The sequence below is a fragment of the Podarcis liolepis genome (assembly GCF_965112155.1).
Source record: "Podarcis liolepis genome assembly, chromosome: Z".
Lineage (NCBI taxonomy): Eukaryota > Metazoa > Chordata > Lepidosauria > Squamata > Lacertidae > Podarcis > Podarcis liolepis.
The window spans coordinates 38,366,555-38,386,074 of NC_139570.1; the positions used below are offsets into that span (position 1 = coordinate 38,366,555).

Here is a 19,520-nt window from a genome sequence, read left to right on the forward strand (position 1 = left end):
AAAGATAAAGCAGCTATTGGACAGCACTGGAAAGAACATTACCAGCATCTCCTAAGCCGCAACTCCCCCATAGCTGCTGATGTCCTCTCACAAATTCTGCAAAAACAAATTAGAGATGAGCTTGCAGTATCTCCAAATCTGGGGGAGCTGTGTACAGCTATTAACCAAATGAAAAACAACAAAGCCAGTGGACCTGAAGGAATACTTGCCGAAGTCTTCAAAGTGGACGGAATTGAACTTACACAACAACTTCACAAGCTAATGGGAGAGAGAGATCCCAGCAGACTTTAGGGATGCCAATATATATATTTTTTAATAATATTTATTGAGTTTCCAAAAATTTAAATTTAAACACTACAAACAAAAAGACAAAGAAGAAACAAACAAACAAACGAAAAACAACACAATATCATACAAAAACACTACAAAACTAACACATAAGACAAATAAAACAAAACAAAAACCATTTAAAACATATTAAACAATTTCAATGTCATATCTTTCGTTCGCTTATTTTCATGACTTCCTCACACCTCCCTTTTTGTATTCCACATCAATTAATTATTTCAGCAATTCCTTTCCATCTTCCCCTGTTTTCTATCCTATAATTATCTTAACACATTCTAACCTTATTTTGTTCTCTTTAATACTCTATTGATCTATTTATACTTAATTCCTTATAACATTTCTGCTAAAGCCATATAACTTCATTCCAACTGTGTTCTAACATTCATTAATTTTGCAATATTTCTATAAATAGTCTTTAAACTTCCAGTCTTCTTCCACCAGCTCTTCTCCCTGGTCTCGGATTCTGCCGATTCTCTCAGCCAGCAAAAAGCAGATGATTCACAACAAAACTTAGGGGTCTGGCAGAGCAAGTCCACCTCCTTCTTTAGCATCCGTTAATATCTTAAGTTTTACTCGGGGCTTCCTGCCCTGCCAAACAAATCTAGAGACGTCCCTCTGCCACCTCCTGAAACAATCCCTCCCATCCAAAGCTTGCAATGTTTGAAACAAAAGCAACATCCCCAACATTACAGCAACCCTCATCCCCACCAGAACAACTCGGCCCAACAATAACCACTTCCAATTTAACCCTGTTTCCAAATCCCCCTTCTCTTCAAGCCAACGTCCTTCACAATTGCTCTTGAATAAATTCACATTTTCCTCGGGTAGGGCTCTGATCCTCAATTTCATCTGTTTCTCTTTAAGTTCAGTCATAACCAGTGTCGGCTTGAATTCATAAAGTTGTCCTTCAATGGATTGGACTCTCTCCAGTTGAATTACTTTAACTTCAGCAGCAAGGGTTTTCTCCTTAACTTCATCCGCAGTTTGCCGTATCAGGACAGATTCCTGTATCAATTTCTGGGTGGTTTCTATATTAGTATTCACAACATCCACTTTCATATTTATCACGTCCATTTTCTTGTGAAGTTGTTCCAGCGAGTCATTTATTTTCACTAATACAACCGCTAAGGCCTCTTCTGGCGACATTCCGTCTTTCACATCTGCCATAACACTCAATAAATTCAAGGTCAATCTCACAGTCTCACGGATGTTATCTTACCGCTGGAAATTTCCCAGCCCAGAACTTCCACTTGAGGGAAACAGTTTCTATTTGTATTGATACATAATATCCTCTTATAGGCACAGTTGAAACGACCCAAAACTAATTTCAAAGTTACTTTCACTGCTGGAGACAGTATCTCCAATGTATCTTCTCTTATGCTAGCTGTCAATGAACGATCCAAACGCTGTCAATAAACACCCCACCAATCGTCGGACCTACTAGCAGCCCGTTCCCAGGGTCCGAGCGGCGGTATTTTGCCTCTCTTGGTCTCTTCCGCAGGCAAACTCAGTCCACAACTTCCCCTCCCCTCTTCTCCTGCCTCCAAGGGGGGGGGGATTATATTCTTTACTTATGGAAATTTAGTCTTTACAAAAGGCTTTCCAAGACTTCAGCTTGCAACCTCAATTGCTTCAGTCTATTTACAAAAGGGGAAGGCGGACTTCCTGTATTGAACCTTCCCCGTTTCGATGCCAAATTAGACGTTTTTAAAAATCCAATTTTCCCGATTAAGCTCTACTCATGGGTAGTTACTTTAGAGTCAAATTGTCCACAGGAAAAAGTCAGCGCTCTCCGACAACAGCTATGTGGCTTTGCTCCGTGGAAGAAGCAGATGATTCGAAGCACCGCACTGCTCACCCCACGTCGCTCCGGATCCCCGAAATCGGGTTTCCCCACGAGTGGGGGGGGGCGCAAAAGGTGCCCGCCGAATCCCACGCTCACAGGCTACTCCCGCCTGTGATTTTTAACGGGTCTCCGCCTTCGCCGTGGCGGCCAGACCCAGATTTCCACAGGGCTGATTCCTCCCGATCAGAGGAATCTAGCCATTGCCGGAGGCGCCTCCCCGGAAGTGTTCGGGATGCCAAGATTTTCAATCTTTTTTAAAAAGGTGACACAACGGATTGCGGGAACTATCGAGGCATCTCTTTATTAGCTGCAGCTGGCAAAATTCTTGCAAGGATCTTAGCAAACCATCTCTTAACAATATCCAAAGCTACCCTTCCTGAATCCCAAAATTATTTTAAATTTTCACCGCTTGACAGCTTCAAGAAAAATGCAGAGAGCAAAGCCAATCTCTGTATATGGTGTTTATTGACCTAAGGGCTTTGACACTGTAAATTGTAATGCCCTGTAGACTGTCCCTCTGAAAATTGGCTGCCCAGATAAATTTGCGAACATCATTCGGCTCTTCCATGATAATATGACAGCAACAATTGCAGATAACAATGGCTCTCAAAGTGAACCATTCATAGTGGGATCAGGTGTTAATCAGGGTTGTGTTATTGCCCCAACTCTATTAATTATTTTCATTGCCATGATTTTACACTTTGTCGAAGGGAAACTCCCCACCAGAGTAGAAATCATATATCAAACAGATGGAAAGCTCTTTGAGTAGGCTGAAAGCAAAGCGCAAGGTTACCTTAACTTCTGTCACAGAGCTTCAGTATGCTGATGACAACGTAATGTGTGGACACTCAGAGGATGACCTCCAAACCATCCTAAATATATTTGCAGAAGCTTATGAAAAGCTTGGCCTGTCACTCAACATCCAAAAAACCAAAGTGCTACACCAACAATGACAAAACAACCCCTCTACAGCACAATAAATCCAAATCAATGGTGTAACGTTGGAAAGTGTCTATCACTTCTCCTACCTGGGCAGTTAAATTTTCACAAGGGCAGACTGGTGATGAAATCCAGCATCGTCTGAGCTCTGTGAGTGCAGCTTTCTTCTAACTGAAGTGCAGTGTTTGAGGCCTGGGACATTCGCAGGGAAACCAAAATGCTTGTTTAGAAAGCTCTTGTGTATGCTTGTGAAACGTGGACCACATATAAATGCCACCCTGAACTGCTTGAAAGATTCCAAGTGTCTCCAAAAAATTTTTGAACATAACTTGGGAAGACAGGCGAATGAATGGCAGTGTACCGGATGAAGCAAAGATCACCAGTGCAGAAGCAATGGTTCTTCAACATCAACTTCGTTGGGCTGGTCATGTTGTGCGGATGCCTGATTATCATCTTCCAAAGCAACTACTCTATTCCGAACTTAAAAATGGAAAGCGTAATGCTGGTACTCGACAAATGAGGTTTAAAGACTGTCTCAAGGCAAATCTTTAAAAATGTAGTATAAACACAACAATTGGGAAACACTTGCCTGTGAGTGCTCCAATTGGAGAACAGTTTTTACCAAAGGTGTCATGGGCTTTGAAGACACTCAAACTCAGGACACATGGGAGAAACGTGCTAAGAGGAAGGCACACTTGGCAAATCCACACCGTGATCAACTCCCGCCCGGAAACTATGTCCCCACTGTGGAAGGATGTGTGGATCCAGAATTGGCCTCCACAGTCACTTACGGACTCACTGTTAAGACCATATTCATGGAAGACAATCTTACTCAGCTACAAAGAAGAAGAAGGTGGGGATCCCAGGACTAGGTCAGAGACAATGTGCTGGAGAGGAGTCTCAATGAAGAGTTTTTAACCAAGCATCTATTTTTCTTTATTATTTTTTAAAACTTGTTGATTTTTCACAAAAAACTTTACAAATGTTAACATAAACTGTAAGTTACTTTATGTATTTTCTTCTCATCCTCCCCTTTCATGGTTTCCATATTTACCCATCTATATCTATATCTAGGAAGAATTCCAATTATAAAGAAATAAATTGATACAAAGGAAAAGGGTGTGTGTGAGGGGGGAGAAGAACAACAATGCATATAAAAAAGAAAATGATATTTAAAAATGCAATATAATATACCGTACTGTCACACATTCTTACATAAATTGATAGTTATTTACCCTTGAATGCGGCATATTTCTCCTATACTATTCAATACATTCATTTCAACCTTCTCTCTTTTTTAAGCCTGATAGCACCCTCTTTAAGATCAAGGAGTTCCTTGTATGTGCCCCAGTTTTTGTTCACATTTAATTTATTGACTGGCCTTGCTTCAATGGGGGACACCCACCATGGTGACTTTTTCCCCAGGACATTTTTCAGTCTTGCCCAAACACTATATAAGTTCTTCTATAGAACAAGGTTGAGGAAGCTGTTGCTCATATTTCAAGTCCTGCTTGCATTTTAACCTCGCTGTAGTAAATACTCAGCAAAAAGTCTCTAATCCCCAATGTCAACATAAGGGTGTGGATCAAGGTTGCAGATGGTGTCTTTGCTGAGCCTCCTTTCCCAGCAGATGACATTCTTGTGTGGGTCTTCTTGCTTCCAGAGGCCTCCTCTCAGGCTCCAGTTGATAGGCTGCCATTTTCCAGCGTGGATTCATCGTTTCATGCAGGAAAGACAGAAAGGGGGTTCTGTTAGAAAGGTACTGAATATCAGTAACGTTAGATCCTCTTGTTGCTCCAGAAATTATCACCATTGTTAGTGAATAAATTATAAAAAAGGAGGCTTTTCCCCACACTCAATAATTTTTATTAATTTTTTTTCTAAATATCTTAAACACAATACAGCTTAACAATATTATTCTCCTTTAAATCTATATCTTATCCGAATTAACTTCCCTCCACTCCTTTTCTGGCTTCTCTACATTGCTCTTACTTAAGCGTGATTACTACGTATACATTCTACAAATGTCTATAATTCCTTAATAATTTTTTGTATTATACTTTAGACATACATTCCTTATTATAATACAGCATTACATCTTGTAATCTAACCAAATGTTTACAATAATCGTTATGAGTTTTATTTCAGTCCTGTGAGTTTCTTTATTTATGTACACTTTTCTCTAAGTATACCATAAAATTGGACCATTCTTTTTTTAATTTCTCATCGTCCTGCTGTCGGATTCTTCCAGTTAGCCTTGCTATTTCTGCATACTTCAATACTTTCTGTTGCCATTCTTCAATCGTTGGAATTTCCTGTTGTTTCCATCTCTGTGCGAGGAGTAGTCTCCCTCCTGTTGTGACATACAGGAAGAATTTCTGATCTTCCTTTTTAATGTCCTCTCCAACCATTCCTAGCAAAAATGCCTACTTTTTTTTATAAAAGGTGTACCTAAATGAAATATACTCAGAGTCGCAAAGTGATTTCATGCTCTTTATTCAGCTCATAGTGGTGAGGAGGAATGAATGAATGTCCCCTCAAAGCATCTGCTATATATACATTATTTACACAATGGGCTGCACATGATTGGTTAATTCTGGAATTCTACTGTAAGCCAATCAGGTTGTGGATTCACTTATATATGGAGCATGATTGGGTGGTTCCTGCCAACCAATCATACTGCTGCATTGTTCTTGGACCAATCAAATTGCAGCAGTCTGATTGGTCCTAGAACAATAGGATTCAGAATGCAGCAGTCTGATTTAACCACGGCTATTCTTCCCCAGAATGACACTTTCAGTCCACTCCATATATCTAAATTTATTTTGATTTCTTTCCATATTATTACATCATTGTCTTTAAATAGATTTATATTCTTTGGAGATAACCATATACCTAAATTTTTAACTTTCTTTACCACCTTGATTTCCATTTTCTTCTGTAGTTGGTCTATTAATTCCTCATTCATATTTTTAACCATCATTTTTGTTTTAGATTTATTAATTTTAAATCCTGCTAGAGATCCAAATTCTTCAATTATTTGCAGCGCTACTATCCCGCTGAATTGGGGTTCTTGTAATGTTAAAACTAGGTCGTCGGCAAAAGCCTTCAGCTTATATTATTTTTATTCCTAATTTTACTCCCGTAACAGCTCTTGTATGTCTTAATTTTTGTAACAATACCTCAAGCACAGATACGAACAGTAAGGGTGACAATGGGCACCCTTGTCTGGTGCCCTTTGATATTTGAAAACTCTCTGATAATACATTATTTACAATGAGTTTCGCATTCTGCTCTTTATGTTGTTGTTTAGTCAGTCGTTTCCGACTCTTCGTGACCCCATGGACCAGAGCACGCCAGCCACTTTTGTCTTCCACTGCCTCCCGCAGTTTAGTCAAACTCATGCTGGTAGCTTCGAGAACACTATCCAACCATCTCGTCCTCTGTCGTCCCCTTCTCCTTGTGCCTTCCATCTTTCCCAACATCAGGGTCTTTTCCAGGGAGTCTCCTCTTCTCATGAGGTGGCCAAAATATTGGAGTCTCAGCTTCAGGATCTGTCCTTCCAATGAGCACTCAGGGCTGATTTCCTTCAGAATGGATGGTTTGATCTTCTTGCAGTCCATGGGACTCTCAAGAGTCTCCTCCAGCACCATAATTCAAAAGCATCAATTCTTCGGCGATCAGCCTTCTTTATGGTCCAGCTTTCACTTCCATACATCACTATTGGGAAAACCATAGCTTTAACTATACGGACCTTTGTTGGCAAGGTGATGTCTCTGCTTTTTAAGATGCTGTCTAGGTTTGTCATTGCTTTTCTCCCAAGAAGCAGGCGTCTTTTAATTTCGTGGTTGCTGTCACCATCTGCCGCGATCATGGAGCCCAAGAAGGTAAAATCTCTCACTGCCTCCATTTCTTCCCCTTCTATTTGCCAGGAGGTGATGGGTCCAGTGGCCATGATCTTCGTTTTTTTGATGTTGAGCTTCGGACCATATTTTGCGCTTTCCTCTTTCACCCTCATTAAAAGGTTCTTTAATTCCTCCTCACTTTCTGCCATCAAGGTTGTGTCATCTGCATATCTGAGGTTGTTGATATTTCTTTCAGCGATCTTAATTCCGGCTTGGGATTCATCCAGCCCAGCCTTTCGCATGATGAATTCTGCTTATAAGTTAAATAAGCAGGGAGACAATATACAGCCTTGTCGTACTTCTTGTCGTACTGCTCTTTATATATTGCGTCAATTCCTTTCATAAAATTCTCCCCCAGAACCATCATTTCCAAATTCTTTTTCATAAAGTACCAAGAGATGTTATCAAACAAAAAGGAGCTTTTTATAATGGATAAATGGAACCAAACTTCTGCTGGGGGGGGGGGGTTGGTTGCCTGCTTCCCCCACTCAAGAGGATTGCAGAGAGTCCAGCAAGGACCAGGACCCTGGGTAGGCAGGCAGCATTGGCGACACCTGCATGAAGTCTCCCTGCCTGGTGGGGGCAACACCAAAGTGGCAACACCAAAGGAGTTTGTCCCTTTGGTGGTGGCACTGCAGGGATGGAATGAGGGCATGGGTCAGCCCCTTTGTGTTAAAATTATTATTTTAATGGGGGTGGGTGCTGCTTGATTTAAAGGGTGGGATTGTTTTAAATGTGGTATGTCAATTTGGATTTGTGGTCTGGAGTATTGTTTAGGGGCTTTTTTATGGTTTATCAGTGTGTATATATTAGTCTTGTTGTTTTATTTTTATTATGTGTTATTATGAATTTTGTGCACTGATTATTTTTATTATGTATTTTGTGCTTCGTATATTGTAACTTCCCATGCAGTTTTGTGCCATGGCTATGATGTTCAGTAGAGGATCATAACTAACCTCTACTGGGTTGTTGGGAAGATGAAATGGGATAACTCTGTGCAAAGCTGCAAACAAAGCAAAGTGACCTTTCCAGATGCAGTCTATTATGTAATGTGCAATCCAGAAAGCAGTTGTTCCATAATACGCAGACCACAGGAGCTTTCAGCCAGCATCTTCAGGTATTCCTCCCCCAGCTCCCTGGAGAGGTTGGCTAGCTCTACTGGGTGCATCAGCTCTGCAAGGACACCAGCTTTTCAAGTATGTCACCAGATGCCAAGGAAATAAACAACTATCTGACTTTTAGGGGACATCTGAAGGCAGCCCTGTTTAGGGAAGTTTTTAACGTGTTAGTTTTCTTGTGTTTTTAATACCCTGTTGGAAGCCGCCCAGAGTGCCTGGGGGGCCTGGCCAGATGGGCGGGGTATATTATGATTATTTTACATAAGGGAGGAAATCTGGCAGTAACAGCCACCAAGCCAAAGGGTCCTATACAAAGGAGAGAATCTTTTCAAAGATCTGAAAAGTCCAACGGTTTTTCTTTTAGCACAGACCCTTCACCATTCTGCCTGCAAACAGTGCTTGGCTGTGATTCGAATCTAAATCCCTCCCTCTCCCTCTGAGCATCACTTGCCATGTCAGAATCCAAAAGCGGGGATATCCCTCTGAGGCTGAGCTTCCAGACTTGCGGGTGATCATGCTGCAGCCAGGTGAGCAGGTGGTCCAGTGCTTCCTTGCAGGGATAGACTCACATTTGGTAGCTAAGCAGCTCAAGAGACCCAAAGAGAAAGAAACTCTTTGGTGATGGGATAGGATGCTTTCCTTGTACAAAACATTTCCCAATGGAGGTTTAGACAGGTTCTCGTTTTATCCACCATCTGTAGTTTTACAGATGGAGAGTTGGATCTAACTATGTTTTGTGCTGAGCAAACCCACTGAAGTGAATGGACCTAAGTAACCTTGACATGAGCCACAGAATATTTAAGGTAAATGAGTACATAGTAGGGGTGAGGTCCAAATTCTGAAGGGGGCATGTTGGGGAACCCCCATTGAGGTTGCCGTCTAAATTGGGGAGGGCGGATGTCTGCTATCTGCATCCAGAGGAAAGACTTTAAATGTGGAATCTTGGGAACGATACTTCTTGGAGCCAGCCATAACAACGTTACTGGAAGGCCTTTTGTAGGAGATTACAATTGCCCCTCCACTGGCAAAGATCTCATCAATAAAGATGCCTTTGCTACGTTCTATTGGGCAGAGACCTTGCTTGGCTTTGCAGTCTCTTCAATGTAGCCAAAGATGGCATGATTGTGGCATAGGGATCAAGAATGGGGCCTTGGGGGACCCTCTGCTGTTGGTGGGAACAAAAGAGTCGAAACCAAGCAGGGGCCTCCTTGCTCCAGCCATGTTCTCCTGTGTCAGTACCCCATACCAGAACACCAAGAACCAAACTGGAAAACCACATTTACAAGGCTCCCCCAGAAGTTGATATTTCCAGAAATTATGAATTATGCAGATCTGCCTTGACATGCAAACAGAATCAAATTTCTTCCACATCCTTGCTCCCTAGTAGCCACCTGAAGGATAGTCTCCCTTGGAAAATCAAGCTGGACCAGAAACACCATAGGCTGAAGGAAAAAGGACTCAATTTATCCCTTTGCAATGCACTACCGAGTTGAGGAATTCCTGGGCAGGCAGGAAGTTGGCAGCTATCAGCAGCTGTGGAAAGTGATGGCGCACAGGTACTTTGTATTCATCCATCCTGCGGATGGTGTGCAACAGGCTGGTCAGGTGTTGCTGGGAGAGAGAGAGGTGCAAGTCACTTTCCCTGCTTTTCTGCAGAATACAGAAACCCCTTGATATTACAGTGGTGCCCCGCAAGACAAATGCCTTGCAAGACGGAAAACCTACTAGACGAAAGGGTTTTCCGTTTTTGAGCTGCTTCGCAAGACGATTTTCCCTATGGGCTTGCTTTGCAAGACGAAAACGTCTTGCAAGTGTTCCGATTTTTTTCGCCCCCCCTTTCTAAGCTGCTAAACCGCTAATAGCCTTTTAGCTGCTAATCCGCTAATCCTTTAATAGCCGCTAAGCCTTTAATAGCCGCTAAACCGCTAAGCCGCTAATAGGGTTGCGAAAAAACCGCTAGACGAAGAGACTCGCGGAACAGATTAATTTCGTCTTGCGAGGCACCACTGTACTCTGGGGAGAAGCCAGAAAGCAGGGGATTCGTCCTTACCACAGCGGTAGCAGACTCTGCCAAGGGGCTCTGATGCAGCTGCTCAGCCTTCAGATGGAGTAGTTGTTGTTGGTCAGCCAAAACCTCCTGCCATATTCTCTTGCAGGCACAGCAACAGTCAGATCTCTTGGCTCAGGGATGGCACATTCTTGCAGGGAGGGGACCATTTGGTTCTCTGGGCAGTGGTGCGGGGGCCAGAAAGGCGCTTTACCTCAAATCCTGACCCCTCCACAGGTAGTCCAGCTCCATCAGGAACTCTACTGCTTGCTGCCATGCCACAGAGAGTGGAAATGGCTTGGTTTTCCCTGGTCTCCTGCACTCCAGAACGATCCCTCAGTGATCTGGATCAGCCCCTCTGTGCTGCTGCATCTCTGCAGATGGCAAAAAGAGAGGGGGAACCTGCACCAATCTCACCCCTTGCTGCCTCGCCTAGAGGACAGAGACCTGTCCCTGCCTTCTCGGCTTCTGCTCTGTTGCTCTTCCTGTTAAAGGACCTAACCCTGGCTATGGTACCACAGCGGGAGCCCTCCAAATCCTCTGTCTGTTGCCATGAGGCAGCAAATCAGCTGGGAATCCAGAGGGAGGAAGAGATTTGGAGACTGGCTGCTGACACTGTGGGGAGCGGGTTCTCCAGCTGCCTGGCCTCCCCCCACAGGGAGAGAGTTACTTTCTGAGCAAGCCCTGGAGATTCCCAACATCTCTCTTAGGCCGGTAGAAGCCTGAGTGCCTCATACGTGAAAGAAAATTGGAGGAGGTATTCAACCACTTTCTCCAGGTGATGATAAGCTAAGATGGCCACTTCTCTGCCCTCCATTGTAGACCTCGGAGTGATATTATGGAAGGCCTCCAGCAGCACCTCCACCTGTCAGAGATGAAGGAGAGGGTCACTCAGATGGTACCAGGAAGTAGGGCTGTCTCAGGACCCTTGGGCTGAGGTTCTTGTTCTGACATTGTGAGGCCCCTCCCAACAAACATGTGTCATGGCCACCCAATGGCATGGGGTGGACTCCCCTACTTCAAGGCGGAGATTCTTCTCTCCTACCCTGGCAGCATCCTACCTCCACTGCTTTGCCGCTGAACTCTTGCAGCAAGTGGGAGATGTCCAAGGGCTCGAAGGTGCTCTCAGCAGGAAGGTCACTGGCCAGGAAGCACTTGGCCTCCAGGAGCTGCTCCGCAGGAAGGAAGGTGACCTGAAACAAGACATGAAGGTCAGAGAGGTCCACAAGGAGAACACATTCATTCATTCAGAGCATTTGTACTCTTCTTTTCAGCCAAAAAGGCTCTGAGAGAGGCTTATATGAAATATGTTTTTCCCTTTCCCTTTTAAACAACAGTACAGTGGTACCTCGGGTTAAGTACTTAATTCGTTCCGGAGGTCCGTACTTAACCTGAAACTGTTCTTAACCTGAAGCACCACTTTAGCTAATGGGGCCTCCCGCTGCTGCCGCGCCGCTGGAGCACGATTTCTGTTCTCATCCTGAAGCAAAGTGCTTAACCTGAAGCACTATTTCTGGGTTAGCGGAGTGTGTAACCTGAAGTGTATGTAACCTGGTGTATGTAACCCGAGGTACCACTGTACAAAGTTAGTATCCATTATGTAGAAATATCAATTAACCCTTTCCTAGATTTACATAATATTTCTTTAATGACAAACAGCATATAGAATGAGTGTATCTGAAGAAGTGTGCATGCACACGTAAGCTCATACCAAGAACTAACTTAGTTGGTCTTTAAGGTGCTACTGGAAGGAATTTTTTTATTTTGAGCATATAGAATGCTATTTAAAATAAGATTCAACCAACTACAATATAGATGACTAAATTTTCCTTTACAGCATTCATTCTCCCCTTCTAAAATATTTGCCCAAAAAGTTTTCTTTGACCTTTGATAGCTCTTTGCCAGACTTGGTGATACCATTATTCTACGTCCTAAAGCTAAGTCCCCTGGAAATGCCAACTTTCGCTTACCCCCAGGAGCCTTTGAGATGCCCTATTTTAATCCAAATAAGCAAGGGTCACTACAGCAAACCTCTGCCAACCTATCCACGCTGAGGATGCCAGAACCTCAGTTCAAACAGACACAGCCTCCGTTGCTTGGTGACACGGAACACACGACCACCATGCCAAGATTCCAGGAGAGTCCATGTTGCCTAGTGGTTAGAGTGCTGGGCTTGGACCTGGGAGAGCAGGGCTCAATTTCCTGCTCAGCCACTGGGTGATCTTGGGCTAGCCACTCCCTCTCAGCCTAACTGGCCTCACAGGATTGTTGTGAGGAGAAGATGGGGAGAAGGAGAAATACGCACGTTACCTTGAGCTGCTTGGAAGAAAAGGGGGATCTACTGTAAATCTCATAAACAGATCCATAAAATACCAATTGTGAAAAGCTGACCCATACCAGTCGCACAGTATTTCTTCAACAGGATTTTGTACAGTAGCACCTTGGGTTAAATGCTTAATTCGTTCCGGAGGTCTGTACTTAACCTGAAACTGTTCTTAACCTGAAGCACCACTTTAGCTAATGGGGCCTTCCGCTCCTGCCGTGCCGCTGGAGCACGATTTCTGTTTTCAACCTGAAGCAAAGTTCTTAACCTGAAGCACTATTTCTGGGTTAGCGGAGTTTGTAACCTGAAGCGTCTGTAACCTGAAGTTTCTGTAACCCAAGGTACCACTGTACTTTCGATTCCTACACCAGACGGAGAAGATCACTTCCAACTTGCCTGCATTTGGACTCAGCCGCAAGATAGAATAGCCGCAAGAATAGTAAAAAAATAAGTGAGTAATAATAGAAAAGGTGTAAAAGTGAATAAAAAATAAAATTAATGAGTGAAAAAGGGGTTTGTGTATATAATTAAAGAATGTACTGGTAGTAATTTTGACTCACAGGCCATTTTAATTTCACTGGTTGTCAGATACCTGGGTAAGGGCTAAGGCGGTATTTCCCTTCTATGGTTCAGGCCTCCTGCAAGGGTGCTTTTACAGCTCTTCACAGAAAAAAGAAGAAAAAGAAGAAATGATTTTAAAAACAACAACCAGGATAAATATTATAAAAAAGAAAAACATATATATTAATAGCTGATACCATGCTGTGTATGTTTTCCCCTGTGGTGGCCTCTGGTGTGCAGTTTCCCCCTGAGCCCCGGCCTACTCTTGTCAGGCCAGCTGCCAGAAAGTTAGGCCTGGGTCAGGTCTAGGCTACGCCAAGCAATTATTTGCGGCCTTCCTGGCCCTCCTGGTACTTTCCTATCTCCTTTTGGTGTTGGTGGAGGCAGCAGCAGTAGTAAGCTGGTGTTCGGCTGGTGGGGGACTACTTTTTTCTTTCTGCTTTGTTTCTGTTCAGCTCCAAGCCCCAGAGCTCCGCTGGGCTGTTGGTCAAGTGCTCCCAGTTCCAGCACAGGTCACGGGGGGGGGGGCTGGGGGCTCTGGGCGACTTTCCTGGCTGACGCACCAGACGTCCCCGGCTCCCCTCTGGTGGCGGCGGTTTGGACAGCTTGGGGACCAGCCAGGCAGCGCAGTTGGTGTTGGCTGTCCTCAGGAGCTCCACACACTGGTGGTACCTGCCATCTTGCCCTGCTAGAAGTCCTTCAGATATTTTCAGATATACTTGATAGTTTCCTACGCTAGACGGAGAAGATCACTTCCAACTTGACTGCATTTGGATTCAGCCGCAAGATTGAAAGCATCTGCTTTATATTAACCGCATCCTAGTATGGGAACAAGCCGGCTTGTTTCAACAAAGGCTACCACCCTCCATACCATCCAACATTTCTCAGATGAAAACAGGGACTTCCTATTATACATGGGTGTCTCCCCCCCCCCAGCCCACGCCCCCTATGTGTTTTATCAAACTGCTGGTGGAATATGGGGGAAAGAGCAGGGCTAGCTGAGCTGCCCCAGTGGGACTTACTTTTAAGTAAGGTTCAAAGCCTGGTTCAGAGTTTGAACTTCAAACTGTGCATTGTTCAAGCTGTAAGCTCCACCAAGTTCAAATGCAAGCCTGCTCACGTCTGAAATCTTGTCCCATTCAAGTCAGTGAGAGAACACAAAAGTATCTGCAACCCTTTTGAACAGTTAGAAGTAGGAATTTAAAAACCCACAGGCTTCCAAGGAATAACACTAAAAATGCTGGTTCTGACCTCCTTAATTTCTGCTTGTCACACATCAGTTAAAGGGACACTAACTCTGCCGGTGTATCAGGGTGGGGGTGGAGGGTGGGGAGAGGTGCCAGTCCATACGCTCAAGGTTACCTTTGCATATGTATACACATCATGATGGCACACATACACACATGCTAGAAGGGGATTGACACAGGCAACACGCCTACAGCTCAGTTGCCATGCCTGATTCCTATCAACTGAACTCAGACGGAAAACACACACACACACACACACACACACACGTCTGAGTCTGTTACAGCATCCTCATGCTCACAGCCTTGTGTTAGCACTTTCAAAGACTAACACATTTATTTGCAACCTCAAAGGGAGTTAATTAAAAAGCTCAAGACACTTATTCGCAACACCAGCCCAACAGAGATTATGCAATGGCCAGTCTTTTAAAGACCCACAAAATGTAGAATCATAGAATCGGAGAGTTGGAAGGGTCCCTGGGGGTCATCTAGTCCAACCCCCTGAAATGCACCAAGAGCTGCAGTTCTGCAGCAAGCAGGGAAAATAGAAACTAAATCCCCACTCAGCCATAGTGGTCACTAAGAGATCTTGGGCCATTCACTCACTCTCAGATGTACCTCCTTCACAGGCTTGTTGGAAGGATAACAGGGCAGGAGGAAGCTATAGATGGCCCCCTGAGTTCCTTGGAGTTCAAGAAGGAGCATAGGAAGTTGCAGTGTTCTGCAGTGTTTGAGGCAAACATGAAAGCAGCACAAAAAGGAGACCAATACGGTGCCATGGATCAAACGTGGGACTTTCTGCATGTGAAGCAGGTGTTCTGCCATCATGCTTTGCTCTTTCTTTGGATACATGGAGTTTTCCATTTTGGTTGGAAGAGACCCAGAGTGTCATCTTGTCCAACCCCCTGCAATGCAAGCCTCAATGTATTCAATATGTGTTTCTTAAATACAGTGGTACCTTGGTTTAAAAACAGTTCTGTTTAAGAATGATTCAGTTTACGAACTCTGCGAAACCAGAAGTAGTGTCCCGGTTTGTGAACTTTACCTCGGTCAAAGAACAGAATCCAAATGGTGGAAGGGCACCAGTGGCGGGAGGCCTCATTAGGGAAAGCATGCCTCGGTTTAAGAACGGTTTTGGTTTAAGAACGGACTTCCGCAACGGATTAAGTTTGTAAACCGAGGTACCACTGTATGCATATTTTAACTGCTGATTTTATTAATGTTTTGAGTCCTTTAGGTCTATTTGTTTTCAACTTCTGGCTTCTTTTTGGTTATTTAAATGTATATATTTTATTTTATACAGATAAGGGTTGCTATTTACAAAATAAATTCAGCACAACTAAATAAAAGGTAAATGTAAACAGCATTACAGTTCTGCCAAACATTAGCTTTCTTAGAATTTGTAATCCACAGTTAAGACTTTTAAAAAGTGCTGATCTGTACAAAGAAAGAAAACCACCTCCCTCCCCACCCCAAGTCTAACATATGATGTTAACTCTCTCTCTCTCTCTTTCATGAGTTAGCATCCCATTCATGAGTTAGTTAGATGTCCAACTATTGCTTGCTCATAACTGTCAGCTCAGCCAAAAAATACTGAAATAGTAAGCAGTTCCTAGCATTTTTTAAACCAGCCTGGTGATTACAAATGCATTTACCTAGAAGGCAAACTTCCTCCTAAGTAATCTTTCAGTTTTCCAGAGAAATGCAAAAATGTGCTCTATTCTTAGAGGAAGCAGTAGAATGTTTATTGTTTTTAATTATCTCCTTATCCCCTTACTCATCCTCATTTGGCTGCCCAACAGGACAAGAAGGTGAAAGAAGGAGAGTTGGTTGTTGTGCTTTAGGCTATGGCATAGTCGGGGGGGGGGACGGGACTTCTTGTGGCCCTCCAGATCTTCTTGGACTCAAACTCCCATCAGCCACAGGCAACATAGCCAATGGTCAGCAGTGATGGAAGACGGGAGTCCGGCAATATGTGAAGGATCACAGCTTAGCTGATCCTGGTCTAGATATGAGCAATTCTAAGGAAGCAACAGATGGTTAGTCCATGTTCTGCTTCTGCTGCCCAGCTTAAGCATGGCTTAACAACAATGATAAAAGGGCTAAAGAAGCCTGCACTGAATGCTGGGAGCTTCTCACTTGGCAGCAGATGCATATTTTCTTAGTGTATATCTCACATTTACTTCTTGCATATGCTCTATTGTTTCATTGGAATTTGCATAGACTGCAACTTTAAAAAGGTAAAGGTAAAGGACCCCTGACAGTTAAGTCCAGTCGCGAACGACTCTGGGGTTGCAGCCCTCATCTCACTTCCCTGGCCGAGGGAGCTGACGTTTGTCTGCAAACATTTTTTCCGGGTCAAGTGGCCAGCATGACTAAGCTGCTTCTGGTGAAACCAAAGCAGCGCACAGAAATGCCGCTTACCTTCTCGCCGGAGCGGTACCTATTTATCTACTTGCACTTTGACGTCCTTTCGAACTGCTAGGCTAAATACAAAATAGATTCTAAATGAGAAACCACACAGATTCCAGGACAAACTTTGTTTCTGAAACTTCAGAATGAAGTGCTGGCTAGGTTACCCTTGGAAGAAAACGAAGAAGACCCACTTTAGATGCGAGAACTATTCTAACAAATAAGATTAAATGGGTACCTTAGTGCATTACATTTACATCTCATTGGGTGCTAGCACAGCAGAGCAGAAAGAGTGAATGAAAGTCAGCCTTATTCTCAAAGCATTCGTTCAGGATTCTCTTTAACACATTAAGTGTAGAGATTTGTATTCCAGAGGATGACAAGGAAAGGCTGAAAGATAACTTCAGCATAGTGGTAGATTTAAAATTGATTAGAGTTAAATGGGAAAGAAAAGGAGGGGAGGGGTGGTGAAACATATTCTTTTATACAGTGTGCATGTGGGGTTTTTTGTCAGCATCAACTGGGTAGATTCTCTTTCTATCCGCTTATTACATTTCCTTGGTGGTGAGAGGAATTGGTGGGGGGCATTTCCTCATTTTGAAGGACAGGGATTGGTTTTCTGTGGAGTGTGGCCCGTAATGTGTGTATAAAATTATTAGAACAATGTCACAATCTATTTTATCGGTGCACACTAAGATATATGGAGTAAATTTTACTTTTTATAGACACGCAGTAATATGTACAGGATTTATATAAACAGAGAGAAAGATAAAATATACTAAACGTGCAACTAAATTATTAGTTAAAAACATGAAGGAAGAAGAAAGAACCGAATTAGAACAAAACATTGAGATTGAAGTCCATAAAAAGGTCAAATATTTAGGGATTTGGTTAACAAAAAATAACTATGAAAAAATAACTAAATTTAAAAATAACTATGAAAAAAATTGGCTTGAGGTAAAAATAAATTTAGAAATATGGAGCAGAATGAATCTCTCAATATTAGGAAAAATATCGGCGATTAAAATGAATGTGTTGCCAAAAATGCTATTTCTTTTTCAATCAATACCAGTTATCCTGAAAGATGAATGCTTTAAAAAATGGCAGAAAGAGATTTCAAGATTTATCGGGGGGGGGGGGCAAAAGCCCAAGGATAAAACATAAAATACTTACAGATGTAAAAGATAGAGGCGGGTTTGCCCTCCCAGACCTTAAATTGTATTATGAATCTGCTTGTTTGGTATGGATCAGGGACTGGATGAGATTGGACAAGCAAGAGGCATTAGAACTAGAAGGACCTGGCACACATACTTATGGTACGGGAAATGGAAGGTTCATAGAAGTTTTTACAACCATATAATCAGGTAATCACTAATGAGAGTATGGGAGAGATACAAAGACTTATTGGAACAAAAGACCCCGTGGTGGCTTTCACCACATGAAGCATTACTGCTCAAACCACTTGGAAAGAAAGGAAAATGGCTCACATATGCTCATTTAGTAAAGGAACATGATGGAAAATGGAAATTAAGAGATTATGATGAGATCAAAGACCACTTTCAGAGTTGGTTGCATTATCAACAACTATATGAAATACACAAAGAAGACAGCAAGAAAGGATTTAGTTATACTAGATCTAGGTTTCAAACGGAAGTGATTGAAGGGAAAGTGAAACTACTGAAGGCCGCATACAGCATACTATTAGAATGGGAGACGAAAGATGAAGAGGTAAAATCAGTTATGATTAAATGGGCACAAGATGTAGGTCACAACATTATGATGGAAGATTGGGTTAAATTATGGAAAACTGACTTAAAATTTACAGATTGTTCCCTATTGAAGGAGAATTACATGAAGATGATGTACAGATGGTATACAACACCAGTGCAGTTAGGGAAAATGTACAAAACTAGTTCAAATACATGTTGGAAGTGTAAGGAAAAGGAGGGGACATTTTATCATATGTGGTGGGATTGTAAGGTAATTAAAAATTTTTGGAAAATGATATAAAACGAATTGAAGAAAATGTTCCATTTAACATTTGTTAAAAAACACGAGGCATTTTTGTTGGGGATTGTAGGGAAAGACCTGCCAAAGAAGTTGAAAAACATCTTCATGTATGTGATAACAGCCGTGAGAGTTCTGGTAGAACAAGGATGGAAGACTGAAGAAACCCCAACTAAAGAATCATGGCAAGAAAAATTGATGGACTATGCAGAACTGGCAAAACTGACATATAAGCTATGGGACAAGGATAACTGTGACTTTAAGGATGAATGGGAACGCTTTACAAAGTATCTGAAGACGCAACAAAGTGAACTGGACTCCTTGGCGTGGTTTCATTCCAACAGGTTTTGAATAAACATTCACAAACTTTTTATTGATAATAATCAGCTAAATAGTTTGAGGATCTATACAACTTTGTAACATGCAGAAAATAGCATGAAACCAAAGACTGGAACTGAAGGAAGTCGGAGGGTGGGGTGGGGGTGGGTGGGTTTGGTGTGGGGGGAGGAGGAAAAATGGGGGGGGACAAGGATGATATGTGTTTGTTATAATTTTGAATTAAAAAAATAGATCCTTGGGAAACAACCAAATAATAATAATAATAATAAATATATTAAACGCGCACTAATATGGGGTACCCCACCTCGCAAATAATATATCTCTCTCTCTCTCTCTCTCTCTCTCTCTCTCTATATATATATATATATGGGACGTGCCCTTTAAAAGGCGGAGGAGGGAGGTTCTCCTCGCGTGCTCAGTCGTGCCCATTC

At 42.7% G+C, this 19,520-nt stretch overlaps 1 protein-coding gene across 6 annotated transcripts; it reads right to left on the reverse strand.

Annotated features, from left to right (window-relative positions):
• Nucleotides 1-4,062: 4,062 nt before the first annotated feature.
• Nucleotides 4,063-13,234, reverse strand: LOC310698462 (uncharacterized protein). 6 transcript variants are annotated; one of them, XR_014521534.1, is made up of 5 exons: nt 13,087-13,234; nt 12,174-12,519; nt 11,265-11,396; nt 10,207-11,068; nt 7,857-9,767 (listed from the first exon to the last, which is right to left on the reverse strand). XR_014521534.1 is itself a non-coding variant. In XM_083485609.1 (3 exons), exons 1-3 carry the CDS (start codon nt 11,448-11,450, stop codon nt 4,688-4,690), a joined length of 375 nt encoding a protein of 124 aa, XP_083341735.1. In that variant the 5' UTR covers nt 11,451-11,743; the 3' UTR covers nt 4,063-4,687. The 6 variants fall into 6 exon arrangements, 1 of the variants encoding a protein (XP_083341735.1); XR_014521532.1 differs by lacking the exons at nt 12,174-12,519; nt 13,087-13,234 and adding an exon at nt 4,063-4,825 and having other exon boundaries at nt 9,717-9,767; nt 11,265-11,743; XR_014521531.1 differs by lacking the exons at nt 7,857-9,767; nt 12,174-12,519; nt 13,087-13,234 and adding an exon at nt 4,063-5,486 and having other exon boundaries at nt 11,265-11,743.
• Nucleotides 13,235-19,520: the final 6,286 nt, after the last annotated feature.